General features: G+C 40.8%; 1 protein-coding gene and 1 long non-coding RNA gene across 2 annotated transcripts in view; one reads left to right on the forward strand and one right to left on the reverse strand.

Moving 5' to 3' along the window:
* Positions 1–8,180: 8,180 nt before the first annotated feature.
* LOC125757170 (uncharacterized) overlaps positions 8,181–18,275 on the reverse strand; it is a 39,129-nt gene continuing 29,034 nt past the window's right edge. Inside the window, exon 2 of the long non-coding RNA XR_007415096.1 lies at positions 8,181–8,284. This is a non-coding gene — a long non-coding RNA (uncharacterized LOC125757170). The remainder of the gene's footprint in view (positions 8,285–18,275) is intronic.
* On the forward strand, positions 12,190–16,951 carry LOC119383219 (zinc finger protein 776-like). The gene has a single exon (XM_037651260.2). It carries the CDS (start codon positions 12,465–12,467, stop codon positions 13,128–13,130), a length of 666 nt encoding a protein of 221 aa, XP_037507188.1. The 5' UTR covers positions 12,190–12,464; the 3' UTR covers positions 13,131–16,951.

The raw sequence follows: 18,275 nt of genomic DNA on the forward strand, positions 1-18,275 counted from the left end.
CCTATCTTGCCTCGCGGCGCAGCGGCGCCGACGCAGGCGCCGTCGCAAGGCAGCGTCGCGGCAGCGTCTTGATTGAAAAAACCGACCGCTCGCGCTGCACAACCGTTCACTGACCACCCCGTATATATAGGCACTGGATTTTGACCTCCAAGGTAGTGCGTGTGTGCGATTTCTCCTGTGCGTGATTAAACAATGAAAATTCACAGCGTACACAGGCGTCCACTGTTAAAGGGAACATCGGAGCGTGTGGCGGCAGCTCGGCGCCACCGCCGGCCAGCGGCTGCAGCGAGTTTCGCGCAGGCGCAGTGCGCGCTGTGAGTCGTGCTCTTTCGTCGTCTGCTTCCGCGCTGCGAATCGTCGCGAAGCGAACCGTTGACGCGACGAAAGAGCACCGGGCACGGTGCTCACTGCGTCTGCGCGAATCTCGTTGCAGCCGACGGCCGGCGGTGGCGCCGAGCTGCCGCCACACGCTCCGATGTTCCCTTTAACAGTGGACGCCTGTGTACATGTAAAATTAAAGTGAGCTGCAAGTCGTCATAACTCTCATTGAACCTTTAGTATAAACGCGCCCGATCTCACGTCGGTGATGATGTACTGGGCAGAATTCACGGAAGATTCACGGTTTACCGATGAACCTTCCGTGGATATGCTGTGATATTTTTTTATTATTATTACTCTATTACAGTGTTGTCAACTCACTGTTCTATGTGCCATATGTTAAAAGCTCAAGGAAATCTTGTGTATACTGATGCACGTGCATACCTTTGCAATGTCAACTTTAAACCTTTTGTGCTGGCCACTGACTTGAACACCTTTAAAGATGCGATGCCATTTGCCACAACGGTCACTGGCCATGTCTAAAATGGAAAACTGAATGCATGTGCAATATGTTCTAGGGAATTCTTGTTCTTGGTATTTGGAGTCTCACAAGGTCATTTCTGTGTTCTGCAATAAGACAGCTATTGTCTGAACATTCATTTGAATTAAGAGATGCCAGCATGAACATAGGAAAGTCTTATTAAATATGTTTCTAAGGCGTTAGTATGCTGAATTGCAGGAGTGCTGTGCAGCTCAATTAAGGGGGGAGGTGGCATTGAAAAAAAACTTTTTTGTTTGTTGACCTAGAGCAATGAAATTTGGCATGCATACTAATAAGTGTCTTGTATAGGGAAATATGCAGTTTCATCATGATACCTTGAGTAGTTCTCAAGTTACATCATGCTACATGGTCCAATTATATGGTCTGCTTGTGGAAAGCCTAGCGCTGTAACAAAACATGCCAGGAAGCTGCAAATGGTGTTGATCTTTACTCAAAAGAAGACTACAGGGTATGACACTGAGTGATATAATGGTCAAGCTTGCACAACGCCATTGTGGTGTGGACCAAACTGATAAAAAGCATGAATAAGAACTGCCCTGTTCACAGTCCACATGGTATGACACCTTGTTTGTGGTTGTGCTTATTGCATATTTCAGTCTTTGGTAATGCTCCTACCAGTTCATCCAACCAAGTTTTTGAGAGCATACTTGTCTTGGCTGGACGATTTCAAGTGTCATTCTTTGCACTTCGCATGATGTTATACACTGATTCCAAGCTGGTAAACTTTCAACAGATCCGTAATTTTTTTGGTAAATCTTGTAGAATAACAATATACGATGTTGTTTTTTTTGTGAGTGGCTGTGTTTTGTCATTTCCCTGGATTTTTCTGAGAGGTCTCTTCAGTAAATTGTGTGTTTCTTTTGTGCGCAATATGATTTGATTGATCTTGTTTTATTAAAGGATTAGTGACATGATCTTGAAGCATTGCAAAAGGGACATTTTTCATTTTCTTGGCATGCAATGTTAACGTTTCCACTGACCGGAGTCTGGAAGTACATGTAAAATACTTTATTTTGAGTTTAATATTTTCGTCGCCTGGCACCCGCAAGTGAGCCCCATTGCAAGGGACATTATCATTACGACTCAGCACAGTTGCCAAAATTGCTTGACGACCGTTAACTCATTGTTGCTTACATGCAACTCACAGCAGATTACTGAAGTGCTCCTAGTACATCATGAGTTGCTCTCCCTGATTACTTCGACCTATGTCAGTCTGTGCTGGCACATCAGTGTGAAACCGCCTTGTCTGCATGGAAAGCTAATCTGTTTTTTTTTTTTTTTTTAAGGTAGCGATATTAAAAACTATATTCAATCCATTCTGAGGCACCCCGGTATACTTTCGGGGCTCATGACGCTAGTCTTTTTATTTAGAGCAACAGTACAAAAACTTGTAAAATTCATGTCGGTACTCGTTTAATCTCTAGGTCCTAGTAGACTTACATGTTTCTGGAGCTATTTTATGATTATTCTTCTTCTTTAGGTGTGCCTAGTGATGTTGAAATAATTACACTTGTATGTTGTTTTCTTAGAAGCATTAATTATTATTGATACAACTGCATACCGAAACAAATTCACCGAAAATTTGCCTTTGGTTCTATTAGGTGTTTTTTCTTTTGGTAAGTTTCTTCTGACCTCTATGTTGAAATGGTTATTGCACATTGAAGACTGTTTTTATTCATGCATTCTTGTGTCCTGGTATTTTTAATCGGGCATGTTTATATTGACAGATGGCAAATGTATTGAAATATCTTGTGAATACAAGGTAAAAAATTACATGGAGTATGTTTACTAGAATTATATGCAGATGTCTACCACATTTCAGAATATAATGAATTTGTACTCTATATATGACGCCGCCCCATCTTCATTTAGTCACTGAGGTCACTGGCACCTTCCCCATGATGACATTACAGAATGTATTGTCCTTCCACCTAGGTTTCAGAAGCAGCGAATGCTAAGGCTAAACAAAATGTCCTCTCATTTAATGATTTTTCTATATGTGTTGTGGATAATGCTGTGTGGATCTTGTTAATGTGAACCTTCAGCAGTTGCAGAGAATGGTACATAGCAAATATAAGAGGTCTACCTACTGTGCTGTGTTTCTGAAATATCCCTGAAAAGTCCTTCAGTGAACAAAATGTTTCTTGCCAGCATTAGTGCCTGTTATTTGAATTCTTTGGTACTTGGTAATTATGGCCATGATAGCCACATTTTCATAGTAGGGAAGGCCATCAAAACTTGTGTACATTGACTTTTCTGCGTAATAAAAGTCTTGGACATGAAGATTAACTAGGGGGCCTCCACTTCCACATGCCTTGGAATTGTAACAATGTTCTTGATAGCAATAAGCAGCTATTCAACTTTATAATTATCCTTTTTTTCTTGTATGAAAAGCAACGTTCTGATGACTTCTATTGTTTTCTTTGTGCAGGGTTGGGGTCTTCCTGTCATCCATCAACTAAAGACAGGGAAAAGTGGCATCATGGACGCCGCCACCGCTGCGATTTCTGTGGCTATGAAACTGATAAGTTGTGCAGTCTGAAAAGACACATCAGGATTCATACAGGCGAACGGCCATTTCAGTGTCACATGTGCCCTCAGAGATTCTCACTAAACTCAACATTGAAGAAACACGTGCGCACCCACACAGGCGAGCGGCCTTATAAATGCCACATATGCTGCGACAGCTTCAAACAGTGGACCACACTGAATGATCACCTGAGCCTCCACACGGGCGACCGGCCATTTAAATGCCACCTATGCCCTGAGACATTTGTGCGGAAAAACCGCCTTGACAGACATCTGCACCAGCATAAACGCAAGCGTCCATTGTGATGCAACTTCTGCTAAACTAGCTAGTTTAGCAGACTGGTTGTTCCAGTGTGTATCGACTGTTCCAAGTTATGCGTGAAAATATTAAAAGTGTATGTCCGCTATTGACAGCGTGTCTTCATCATTGCACTAGAGCATTGTTATGAATGCAGTGAAAATTTGTTCCTATACAATTGAACCCCTTTAAGAGAGAGACAGGCACCGGGAAGCAGTTCTTGTCCCTTATACGAGGTGTCTTTTATAAGCAGGGTACCACGCTCTCATTTTCTGATCAACTCTTGTTTCAAAGTAGGCACACTAGTGTCTCTTATACTTAATTGCCTGTTAGATCAGCGTGTCTTATAAAGGGGTTCAAGTGTATTAGATTACCTTGCTTTTAATTCTCCATTACAGTGTTCTCAACTCACTGTTTCCACGTAATTATCGAATGGCTTCATCAAAATAGCTGATTGCCTCACGAATTGACTGCCATAAAATTTTTAGAGTCCGTGAAGTACGAGCGGAGTTAGTGGGCATTGTCGCACACTTTAAGCGCTTTCTCTCTCCTTTCGTGCCATCGAGCGTGCTGAAGGCTACGCCAGTAAAAATTGCTGTTGGGCTAGCTGGTGCATGCTTCAAGAGATTAGAATAGGCAAACAACCAAGAAAAAGACAGGCGAAAGGAAAGAGCGTCACTTGCAACTAACTTTATTCTTGAAAGACAATGGCAATATACACGCCGTGCCACGCATGCGCAACAGCGCGCCAGACATCACATCACAACAATTGGCCACCCTCAATGCAAGTGCTAGTTGCATTGATGAAAGCTACGCAGGGAGGGGGATGACAAGGGGGCAAGAAGATGCGTCTATTCGTCTTCGAACGTCATGACCTTGAGCACATTATTTTCTTTTCTTTTATACGTGCGGCTTACTTTCAATGTTACAGTGCGCGCGCGCCAGCACGTGGTGGCATCCCGCAGCCACCGCGGTAATTATGCAGCTCAAGATGCTCAAATAAGCCTATGACCATGGACTTTGGGTTTATGGGACGGTTATTTGGGTTTATGGCATCATTTGTTGCGAGGGAGCGATTTCTATCTGACTTTGAGAATTAGTTGTAAATTCCAGTCTGCGTGCCACGCTATAATGTTTGGTTCACGTGTTCTCAAGAGCCTCGACTACCGATTGGCAGCATTTTCTGACCATGCTGAAAAAGTGTTGCAGAGCCCCTTTAAAGTGTCATTCTTTGCACTCGGCATGATGTCATACGCTGATTCGAAGCTCAAGTAAAATTTCTGTGGCGCAGCATATTTTTTTGTAGACCTTGTAGAATTGCATTGTGTAATGTTAACTTTTTTTAATGGCTGTGTTTTCATATTTTTCTGAGAGCTCCCTTTAGTAGATTCTGCATTAATTTTGTGTACAAAATGGTTTGATTGATCTTTTTTTTTTTGTTAAGCTCATGTACTTGTTTTCTGTAGGTTCTGGTAGATTCAGTTGTTTTTGGAGCTATTTCATGATTATTATTTTGCTTTTGGTGTGCCTACTGGAATTGAATTGAATTAATTAGACTTCTACGTTGTTGTGTTAGAAGCAATAATAATTATTAACACAAGTGCCTAACAAAACAAATTCACTTAAAATTTGCCTTTGCTTCTGCTAGGTGTTTTCTTCTTTTAGTAATTTTGTCTTTTATTCTTTCATTTTGTTTTTTCTTGGTGTTCTTATCAGATGCATCATTTTGTTCTTTAGACCTCAATGTTGAAACAGTTATTGTGGATTAAAGATGGTTTCTATCCTACCTTTTCTTGTGCGTAGTAGCAAACATTTTGCTGCTCTGGTATTTTCATGAGGCATGTTTATATGAACAGGTGGTAAATGTATTAAAATATTCTGAGAAAATGGGGGAAAAATGACAAGAAATATATTTAATAGAATTGTATGTAGTTGTGTGCCACAATTCGCAGTATCATGATTCTGTACTCTAGATATGATCCTGCCTCGTTTTCATTTGTTCCACGCTAAACTTTACCATTACATTACAGAACGCATGGGCTTTCAAACTCTGTTTCAGAAGCAACTAATACTAAGGCCAAACATAATGCCTCTAACTAAATGATTTGTTGTATTTCATATAAATGTTCTTCGGGGTATTATGTGGTAATATGTGTGGGTTTCATTACCCTGGTTCATCAGTCGCAGAGAACTGTAATGGGCAAACCTGAAAGGTTGATGTGCTAGACGTTTTTATTCAAAAGGCTTATTATTAGCATTACTGTGTGTTATTTTATTTCTTCAACATTTCATTATTAAGATCACAACGGCTGCATTTGATTGGGATGAAAACCTGAAGCACTACTTATATTCTTTTTAACATTGATTTCCGTGCACGATTGAAAAATCCAGGCGGTTTAAACCAACTTGGGCAGGCCCATTATGGCAATGCCTAATAAATTAATAATCATAGTATTGTTCGTTGTTCACAATTTAAGTGTACAATTATCTATTTTTGTTCTATGAAGAGCATTACTCTGACAGCCTGCCTTGTTTTCTTTGTGCAGCACCTAACAGCCATCCAGCAAATAAGGACAGTGAAAAGTCACGTCGCGGGCGCCGCCACTACTGTGACTTCTGTGACTATGAAACTGTTTATACGTCCCACCTGAGAGAACACGTCAGGGTTCATACAGGCGAGCGGCCGTTTCAGTGCCATTTGTGCCCTCAGAGCTTCTCAAAGAAGTCTGTTTTGAAGGATCACTTGTGTACCCACACAGGTGAGCGGCCATATAAATGCCACCTATGCCCCGAGAGCTTTTCACAAAGTTCCACATTGACGGGCCACCTGCGCACCCACAGAGGCGATAAGCCGTTTAAGTGCCACCAGTGCCAAAAGAGCTTCTCACATAGGACCACATTGAGGGATCACCTGCGCACACATACAGGCGAGCGTCCATTTAAATGCCACCAGTGCCAAGAAAGCTTCTCACATAGGGGTACACTGAAAATGCACCTGAGCACACACACTGGCGAGAGGCCGTTTAGGTGCCACATATGCCCAGAGAGCTTCTCACATAGGACAACACTAGTTTATCACCTGTACAGACACACAGGCGAGCGGCCATTTAAATGCCACTTATGCCCCGAAACGTTTATGCGGAAAATCAGCCTCACTAGACATCTGCGCAAACATGAATGCAAGTGACCATATTAATGCAAGCTCTGCTAACCCAGATGTTTTATAAAGCCACATTTGGTTAGCTTTTTTTCCAGTGTGTTCTGACTGCACAAACTTGTGTCAAAATGTTAAAAGTGTACGTCTATTGTTTAAGTGACTTCATCGTTTTTATTAGAACCTTGTTATGGATGCAGTAAAATTTGTAACTATGTTAGATTACTTTACAGTGAAGCTATGTACGGTTGGGGGACTTGTCTGTTTGTGGGCAAAAACACATAGCATGTGTGCCGCAGAAATTGGGCAAACCGCACCACTCACCGCTGGTCCAGTAAATATGACCACTCGTATATGCCTTGTGTTACAAACCAGAGGAAAATTTATGTTCATAATAATGAGCAAACGCACCTTTGCATTGTCTAATCCACATCTTTTGCACAAGCCATGTCACTCACTTGAACACACTTGAAGATGCAGTACTATTTACCACCATGGTCACCGCAATGTCTGAATTGGAAATCTGCTTGCATTTTCTATGGAGTTCTGGTTTGATATTTGGTGTCTCACGAAGTTATTTCAGTGTTTTCTAATAAGACAGCCACCTATATGAACATTCCTTTAACAAAGAGATGTCAGTGTGGGTGTCATCGGAAAAACCTTAGTAGGTGTATTTTTTCTGTGGTGTTAGTGTGCTGAATTGTAGGAAAACCCCTGCGGCTGATGTAGAAGCTATATTTGATGCCATGCTGTATTTCCAAGCTGAGCAATGTCTCAAGTTTTTACAAACATCAGCAATGTGGATACACAGATGCAGGTTCCCGATTCGTTAAGCCAGTGGTATCTTTTTCATCTTTTTCAACCATTCTTTTCAAAATAATTTTCAATTTAACATCAGAGCACTGATGTCCTACGTCTTATTTTCTTTTCTTGATATTTGTCCTATGTATTCCCCATGGAAGTAAAGTAATGTTCTGGTCAAGCTTGCACTACACCATTTGAGTGAAGATCAAACCAAATGAACACATAAGGATTGTTCTCATCACGATGAGCGCCATATGGCACTCTGCTTGTGGAAATGATTATTCTATACTACATTCCTCGATAACACTTACTCCAGTTTATCCAGTGAAGTTTTGAACAGTGTATTTGTGTCGGCTTGACGATTTAAAGTGCACTCATTATATTCTCGTGTACAGACTCTAGACTCCGGTAGTGTTTAGAGTGCTCTGATACATTCCTTGGCAAATTTTGACATTGACTGGTCAATATCTTGACACTTCCGTGACCTTCTTAGATACCCTTGCATGTATATCATGTTTTTCTTTTTCTTATTTTTTCGTAGTGTAGATGGTAACTTTGTGGTAGGAAGTAAACATTTATTTGCTGAAATAGTGTGCCGTTACAGAATGTGTGGATGTACCTCCTCTGTCAAAAAAAAGTTAGGCCAAATATAAGAGAAGCGTTTTCAAGTTCTGGAGAATTGTAGTTACTGGAAAGCTGACGGCGGTAGGGTGTAGTGCCTATGTTCCTCTCTGGCATGTTAAGCATTGCAAATGCGGTGAAATTTCGATGAGACTTCCCTTATTCAGCTTCTATCATTGACACAGTAACTTTTGTTTGATGAGACATGGTGCATGCAGGTTCTCGAGGTGCTTGAAATTGAAAGGTGCGTTTTACAGACCATTCAGAATCCTGGAATCATGATTCCCTCTTAAAAACCCTTGAATATTATAAGTAATACACCTCATGACAAGAGTTCTAAGGTCGCCTTACTCCTTCCTACCATTAGCATAGCCAGACATCAGGCGGAGGTGGGGGGGTGGGGCATGTTTCAAGAAGTTTGGGGTGGAGAAACCTACCCTCCATTTGCTGACATTTTGTATGCGCATATACATAATTGCACACATAAAAACACTAGCACCAGTGCACACAAGGAGTTATCATCCTACCGTTCATTTAACTTCCCCGCCTGTTAGCATTCCTTCTCCTCCAACATTTTATCTCTTGGCTCATGTTATGGAGACTTATCATAAAAGCCTCCTGCACTTCTGACACCTATTTCATTTTGTATTGTTTTCTCTCTCTTTTTGTCAAACAATCAGTGCACAAAGGTGAAGTTGAATTCACTCGTACCTATGTTTGTATGTGGAATGCTCCAAAAAGTAAAGCTTTAGAACTCATGAACATCAAATATTGTACGAGAAAGTCCCAGCTAGGCTGGATATTTCCTACATAATTTCTTTTCTCCACATTTCAGTAAATTCAGTAAAAGTGTCTCTAGTGTTCTTGAAGTGTTAATGCAGTAAAGAAACGTGACAAGGGATTCATGAGGTCTCAAGAGTCTTTGATTACCAATGAATTTTTGTCCTTGAAATTTGCACAAGCACTGTGAGGAGCACTGTATTTGGTAATTTGACTTGATGCTGGCATGAAATGTCTATTTTAGATAACACTTTGTTTGCCCGTTATGACAGCCCGACTATGTGCTACATTTATGCTGTGTAATGTTATATTTTGTTATCGGTCGCACCATTATTCTTGCATCTAGTGCAGCTGGCGTCTTCTATGATGTTGTCTGGTACGCGATGAAATCTTATTTTTCTGTATTGTGTTCATACTTTCATTACCTCTGCGCTCTGTACATTCATGTTTCTTGTTTTGCTTTTTTTTAACTTTTTCATTGTCTTCTTTCATAGAAATGCTTCCTTGCAACAATTAAGCATGTTGCCATGTTTAAGGAAATAGGTTGTATAACTGTTTCAGTGCAATAAATAAAGTGCCATTTTTTTCTTTTGCATTGTTATTTCTTCATGATATTTAACCTTGGCCTTAATAACATGTCAAATAAGTTGAATTTCATTGTATTGAATTCTCTAAGAGAAGTTGAGCGATGGCTCTTCCGTGCTCATTTCTTTTTGCGATAGAATTTAGTTATAGAATATTCCCATTATAAATAATAATTATTATGGAACAGCGGTGAGCCACCTGCTTACATAATCTGCTCATCAGTCCGAATATGGTTTTGGCAGTACTTATCACTGGCATGAACTTTCTTGTTCCTTTTCTAGTATGATGCACATCTCTGAGAACTGTACTAATTATTTAATTTGGACATTTAGAAAGCACCTGATTTAAAAATGCCCTGAAACATTTTGGTGTGAAAAGGGTAGCTCGCAGTGAGTTATTACGGCATTTATCCAGTCGTGATGCCTTTCTTCTCTTTCTCCTGAGAAAACTTACCAGAAAATTGCTTGTGTGTTGTAGTGCGACACAAAAACAAAACTGAATTTGCATCCACCTACTGTAAAATACAGCTTGCCCATAGTAATCACTAGAGGCCGGATTCTTAGGCATTAAAAGGTGTGTCTTAGGAGCCAGAAATAGGCAGGCAAAACAACGTTTTAGGCCTCCAACATCGTTAAGATAGGCACAATAAATTTTTACATAACTGCAAGTAATTTCAAACGAAGAATTCTGCAACCTGTATCTACAACAGGAAAACAAAAAAAGTTGTTTATGATAGCACAAAGGCGCCAACAGTTGCACATAGCTGTGCGGTTGTCCTTTCTCCCACATGTTTCGCAGAACACGGCCTCTTCATTTATTCTGTAGCATAGTGAGTCAAGTGTCCACTGTTGAATGAGCACACTCCTGGGTGTCTTTCTTTTTGGCATTGCTGAGAAGGGTGCAGCAGGAGCATATAGCCACTCTGCTACAAGAGCACAAGAGAGGGATGCCTCCTATTGGCTGGGTCGTATTGCGTAGAGCCAATTACTCTCCTGGCACAGAACACTTTAAAAAGGAAATCACATACAGAACAAAAACCGTGGGCACATTTTTCTTTCTTCTTTTGCTTTTTGCTCTCCTTTCCCCGTGACAGCTTTCCTCGGTTTCGCATTCTTCAGCCGCTCGCGTCATGTCAGCCAGGCACAATATGCTGGCCAGCCCGTCCCACTTCACTGCTGCTAGCGGTTGTTGTCCGAGGTTTGGTTGAACTACCAGACAAGATTGAACCCAATAGATTTCTGACCAATGTTGCTCGGTAACATGAATAACCGTCTCAAACTGTATACGAAAGCGAAACTTGAGGCTAAATAGTGTTCATATAGGCACCAATTTTGAAAAATAGGCATTTACAGGCTCTTATAGGCATTTATAGGCAGTTATAGGCACCATAAGAAGACTAGAAAAGGCCCTTCTTACCCTCTAATTCATGCTCATATATATCAGTGGGGCAACAGGAGTGCATGGAACAAGATAAACATTTGCCTAAAGTCCGGTCTCGAGTCATCACCCTTGTTATCAATCTCAATTATCTTGGATGACAGCAGAATGTGTTCAAAGTCGTCACATGGTTCTCAGTTGCAAAAGGATTGCACTTTCCAATCATAAATTATATTACAATCTTCAGAAAGTGGCAACAATTTGTGTCGTGTTCTTGGCATCCTATAGAATGTTACGCTTTGCAGCAAGTACTGGCAAAGTCCGAGTTTGTTTTCTGAGCTATCATTTCATTTGGAATCATTGAGCTGTCACTTGATAAACGGAGGGCATAAAACACGCTATCAGCAATGTAGAGTACAGCATATTTTGTTCATATGAGCAATAAAGTGCTATCTAAATCTAAATAAACTATCATTTTTGGAAGATGAGGTCCTTTAGCTTTGTCCTTATTTTGTGTATATCAGAGAGAAACTACGGCTTACTTTCTGAACAGTCAGAAGTCCATTTCTTTTCTATATTGTTCATGTGCCCCAGAATTAATTTTACATAAATTTTATACTTTGCATGCACCAGAAGTGTTCGATCCAAGGATATGATGAATTTGGGACAGATACTGCTGTTGGAGACCATGGTGTATTTTGTTGACTTTTCTGCATCTTCCTTACTTCGTTCTGACACATCACTGAGTGAATTTCTTCAGTCCCATATAAATTTAGATAACGGAAGTTGACTGTATGTGCATATCGATAACCTTAAAATCTGGCCTCATTGTAAGATGAGCATTTTGCTTTCCTCATTATGGGCTACTTATGCAAAGTATGTATGGGCTAGTCACTTGGAATATGTGGTAAGACAGTACAACATAACTGGAGAAAGGGAGAGCAAAAAACTTCCATGTAAGTTTTACTGTCCTGAGCTGTGTACAGTTACATGTACACTCAGCAAGCTTAACTCGAACTGCTCCGCAGCGTGTCATGGAAAGCTTTGATTGCCGCCAGCGCCACGTAGCTTTCAGTTCTGTTGCCGAGATGTTGCCAATGCATGCCGACATAGTATGCAAGCATACCGAGGTATTATCTAGTCAACGGCGCCCACCGCTTTGCAGTTGGCGTCAGTCAAACCAGTCAAGGCCACGCTGCGGAGCATTTGAGATAAGCTTACTGAGAACTGTACATAGTATTGTACATAGTCTGTACGTTAAAAGGAAAGCAAAAAAGTATTAGCAGACACCGCTGGGGCATCTTCAGTCTGCAGGTATTTGGTGTGTTGTGACACCACATACTCGAACACATGAAGGTCTCGAAAAAGAAGTCGTAGAGGTTGAGCTATTTGGACCTCTAAGGCACTGTGACGCAGACTGCTCGCTGCTGATAATCATGGCATTGTTAAAGCCTCTAATAACCCACAGTTTTGTACTCGGGATTATCTCCTGTCCTTTCTACAAAAAGCAATACTCTGGTGACCTGTCTTCTTTTCTTTCTGCAGCACCTTCCGGCCATCCAGCAAATAAGGACAATGAAGAGTCACGTCGGGGACGCCGCCACCACTGTGACTTCTGTGACTATGAGACTGATCATACATATCATCTGAAAGAACACATCAGGGTTCATACAGGCGAGCGGCCATTTAAGTGCCATTTGTGCCCTCAGAGCTTCACAAAGAAGTGTTCATTGAAGTATCACTTGTGTAGCCACACAGGTGAGCGACCATATAAATGCCACCTATGCCCCGAGAGTTTTTCTCATGGTTCTACATTGACGGGCCATCTGCGCACCCACACAGGCAATAGGCCGTTTAAGTGCCACCACTGCGAAAAGAGTTTCTCACTTGGGAGAACACTGAAGGATCACCTGCGCACACATACAGGCGAGCGTCCATTTAAATGCCACCAGTGCCGAAAGAGCTTCTCACATAGATCTACATTGAAGGGTCACCTGCGCACACACACAGGCGAGCGGCCATTTAAGTGCCACTTATGCCCCGAGACATTTATGCGGAAAATCAGCCTCACTGGACATCTGCGCAAACATGAATGCAAGTGACCATATTAACCAGCTCTGCTAACCCAGTTGTTTTATAAAGCCACATTTTGTTAGTTCTTTCCAGTGTGTTCTGACTGCACAAAGTTGTGCCAAATGTTAAAAGTGTACGTCTATTATTTATAGTGACTTCACTGTTTCCATTAGAGCCTCGTTATGGATGCAGTAAAATTTGGTAACTATGTTAGATTACATTACAGTGAAGCTATGTACGGTTGGGAGATTTGTCCATTTGTGTGCAAAGCCCATAGTATGTGTGCCGCAGAAATTGGGCAAACCGCACTACTTGCCACCGGTCCAGTAAATATAACCAGTCATATATGCCTTATGTTACAAACCAGAGGAAAATTTATGTTCATAATGATGAGCGAGCGCACCTTTGCATTGTCTAATGCACATCTTTTGTACAAGCCATGCCACTCACTTGCACACACTTGAAGATGCGGTACTATTTACCACCAAGGTCACCGCCATGTCTGAATTGGAAATCTGCTTGCATGTCCTATGGAATTCTGGTTCTTGATATTTGGTGTCTCACTAGGTTATTTCAGTGTTCTGCAATAAGACAGCCACCTATATGAACATTCCTTTAACGAAGAGATGTCAGTGTGGGTGTCGCCAGAACACATTAGTAGGTGTAGTTTTTCTGAGGTGTTAGTGTGCTGAATTGTAGGAAAACCCCTGCGGCAGAAGTAGAAGGAATATTTGATGCCATGCTATATTTCCAAGCTGAGCAATGTCTCAAGTTTATACGAACATCAACAGCGTGGATACACAGACGCCAGTTCCCGATTCATTAAGCCAGTGGTATCTTTTTCTTCTTTCTCAACCATTCTTTTCAAAATAATTTTCAATTTAACATCAGAGCACTGACCTTCTACGTCTTATTTTCTTGATATTTGTCCTATGTATTCTCCATGAAAGAAAAGTAATGTTGTGGTCAAGCTTGCACTACACCACTTGAGTGAAGATTAAACCAAATGAACACATAAGGATTGTTCTCATCATGATGAGCACCATATGGCACTCTGCTTGTGGAAATGCTTATTCCATACTACATTCCTCGATAACACTTACTCCAGTTTATCCAGTGAAGTTTTGAACAGTGTATTTGTGTCGGCTTGACGATTTAAAGTGCACTCATTATATTCTCGTGTACAGACTCTAGACTCCGGTAGTGTTTAGACTGCTCTGATACATTCCTTGGCAAATTTTGACATTGACTGGTCAATATCTTGACACTTCCGTGACCTTCTTAGATACCCTTGCATGTATATCATGTTTTTCTTTTTCTTATTTTTTCGTAGTGTAGATGGTAACTTTGTGGTAGGAAGTAAACATTTATTTGCTGAAATAGTGTGCCGTTACAGAATGTGTGGATGTACCTCCTCCGTCAAAAAAAAATTAGGCCAAATATAAGAGAATCGTTTTCAAGTTCTGGAGAATTGTAGTTACTGGAAAGCTGACGGCGGTAGGGTGTAGTGCCTATTTTCCTCTCTGGCATGTGAAGCATTGCAAATGCTGCGAAATTTCGATGAGACTTCTCTTATTCAGCTTCTATCATTGACATAGTAACTTTTGTTTGATGAGACATGGTGCATGCAGGTTCTCTAGGTGCTTGAAATTGAAAGGTGCGTTTTACAGACCATTCAGAATCCTGGAATCATGATTTCCTCTTAAAAACCCTTCAATATTATAAGTAATACAGCTCATGACTAGAGTTCTAAGGTCGCCTTACTCATTCCTACAATTAGCGTATCCAGACGTCGGGTGGAAGGGGGGGGGGGGCATGTTTAAAGAAGGTTGGGGGTGGAGAAACCTACTCCCCATTTGTTGACATTTTGTATGCGTATATGCATAATTGTGCACATGAAAACACTAGCACCAATTCACACAGGGGGGTATCATCCTACTGCTCATTTAACTTCCCCGCCGATTAGCATTCTTTCTCCTCCAACACTTGATCTCTTGGCTCATGTTATGGAGACTAATCGTGAAAGCCTCCTACGCTTCTGACACTTATTTCGTTTTGTATATTGCATTCTCTCTCTTTTTTGTCAAACAATCAGTGCACAAAAGTGAAGTTGAATTCACTCGTACCTATGTTTGTTTGTGAAATGCTCCATAAAGCTTAGGGGGGACATGGTGTGTGGAGATATTTTCTGTATCTTATGTCCAAACCTGATGAAATTAAATAGACTTCTTTGGTTTTTCATGCTGATTTCAAATATACAATAATTTTTCTTGTAAGCAAACTGGTTTATGAGATACACAAAGCTGCCTCTCTATTGTTTCCGGAGACAATAGGAGAAAAGCCGCTCAGCAGAAAGTGAATATTATCGGATAGCTAGATACTATGTGCAATAAGTGCAACGCTGCAAGCAGTTTTCAGATCGGATCATAACTAGTCATTCTGCAGATGATCAAAATTCAGTGTTTGTACCATGACTACCATGAAGAAAAAACAAAATCAATTTTAAAAAATCTATGAGCAGAAAACTAGAATTCTCCTCTCAGCACTTTGTGATACACAGCTTGGGCTTTATGTTAAAAGAGTAATTACAGCTCTAGCCGTTCTAGATCATGAGATATCACTCCGACAAGCTAAATAAATGACCCAAAAACATTTAACGTTCAGCTCGTACTCGTTGCACAGATCTAAACTGCAGATGAAATACTGATCTTATAAGACTTCTCTTAGGCTTTACATGCGAAATAATAGCTGTAGATGTCAATAATATAATTTAAAAAACACTTTTTTCTTTGATGATTTTTTGGTCTCCACAAGCCATGTCCCCCCTTAAGAACTCATGAACATCAAGTATTGTACGAGAAAGTCCCAGCTAGGCTGGATATTTCCTACATAATATTTTTTTCTCCACATTACAGTAAATTCAGTAAAAGTGTCTCTACTGTTCTTGAAGTGTTAATGCAGTAAAGAAGCGTGACATGGAATTGATGAGGTCTTAATAGTCTTCGATTACCAATGAATTTTTGTTCCTGAAATCTGCACAAGCACTCTGAAGAGCACTGCATTTGGTAATTTGACTTGATGCTGGCATGAATGTCTATTTTAGATAACACTTTAATTGCGCTTTATGTGTGTCTAGATCATGTCGCTAGTTTTGGAACGTTACATTTGTAGCCTGGCTGTGTGCCATGTGTGGACTGTGTGATGTTAAATCTCAGTATCGGTCACATCGTTATTACTTTTCCTGCATCTGTGTAGCTGGTGCCTTCTATGATGTCTGGTATGCGATGAAATGTTATCTTTCTGTATTGTGTTCATACTTTCGTTACCTCTACGCTCTGTACATTCATGTTTCTTGTTTTGCTTTTTTTAACTTCTTTCTTAGAAATGTTTCTTCGCAACAATTAAGCTTGTTGCCATGTTTAAAGAAATCGGTTGTATATAACTATGTTTCTGTGCACTAAATAAACTTCCATCTTTCTTTTATGTCCATTAATTATTTCTTCATAATATTTCAATCTTGGCACTAATAACATGTCAAATAAGTTGAATTTCATTGTATTGAATGCTCTAAAAGAAGTTGAGTGATGGCTCTTCTGTGCTAATTTATTTTTGCAATAGAATTTAGTTATAGAAAATTTTCATTATAAATAATAATGATGGAACCGCGGTAATCCATCTGCTTACATAATCTGCTCGTCAGTCCGAATATGGTTTTGGAAGTGCTGTTCACTGGCATCAACTTTCTTGTTCCTTTTCTGTTATGATGCACATCTCTGAGAACTGTACAAATGGTTTAATTTGAACATTTGGAAAGCACCTAATTTAAACTTCGAACCTGAAATTCACTATTCGCCCATCCCTAATAAAGTGCTATCTAAATGTCAATAAACTTCAATTTTGGGAAGACGAGATCCTTTAGCTTAGTCCTTTTTTTTGCATATATCGGAGAGAAACTACGGCTCTCTTTCTGAAAAGTCAGAACTCAATTTCTTTTCTACATTGTTTAGGTGCCCCAGAATTAATTTTACATCAGTTTTATACTTTGCATGCACCAGAAGTGTTCCATCCAAGGATATGATGCATTTGGGACAGATACTGCTGTTGGAGACCATGGTGTATTTTGTTGACTTTTTTGCATCTTCCTTACTTCGTTCTGACACATCACTGAGTGAATTTCTTCAGTCCCTTATCAATTTAGATAACGGAAGTTGACTGTATGTGCATATCGATAGCCTTAAAATCTGGCCTCACTGTAAGATAAGCATTTCGCTTTCCTCGTTATGGGCTATTTATGCAAAGTATGTGTGGGCTAGTCGCTTGGAATTTGTGGTAAGACAGTACAGCATAACTGGAGAAAGGGAGAGCAAAAACTTCCATGTAAGTTTTACTGTCCTGAGCTGTGTACAGTTACATGTACAGTCAGCAAGCTTAACTCGAACGCTCCGCAGTGTGTCATGGAAAGCTTTGATTGCTGCCAGCGCCACGTAGCTTTCACTTCTGTTGCCAAGATGTTGCCAATGCATGCCGACATAGTATGCAAGCATACCGAGGTATTATCTCGGCAACGGCGCTTACCGCTTTGCAGTTGGCATCAGTCAAACCAGTCAAGGCCACGCTGCGGAGCATTTGAGATAAGCTTACTGACGACTGTACATAGTATTGTACATTGTACGTAATAAGGAAAGAAAAAAGTATTAGCAGACACCGCTGGGGCATCTTCAGTCTGCAGGTATTTTTGTTGTGCACTTTCCTGCCCTGTTGAAGTCGTCGCGGGAGCTGCGCCGTAAGTCTGGTCTTGTGTGCTTGGCCGTGGGCATGTCCATGAAGTCGCTGAATACCGTATGTCCGTCGAGGTGGTTTATCCCATAATGGGGGTTCGTTTACACACACTCATCAATCAATGGCGTGATCAAACCGATGTCTTCGCATCAGATGTCACAAGTCCGTTGGACCTCCTTGACGAGAATGACCGCTTAACAACTGTCGCAGACATTCACGGATACTACGCTGCTGTCACCCAAAAGTGGAGACAGATATCTGAGAGGGACCTGTGCGATCAACTGCAGTACGAATCGTTCTGGTACTGTGTTCAAATTGTGAATCCAAATGTGAAGCATGAGCTGCCCTGCGCGTTCCAAACCTATGCCCCTATTTTTCAATTAGCGCTTCTTAAA

The sequence above is a fragment of the Rhipicephalus sanguineus genome, chromosome 2 (assembly GCF_013339695.2).
Source record: "Rhipicephalus sanguineus isolate Rsan-2018 chromosome 2, BIME_Rsan_1.4, whole genome shotgun sequence".
Classification (NCBI taxonomy): Eukaryota; Metazoa; Arthropoda; class Arachnida; order Ixodida; family Ixodidae; genus Rhipicephalus; species Rhipicephalus sanguineus.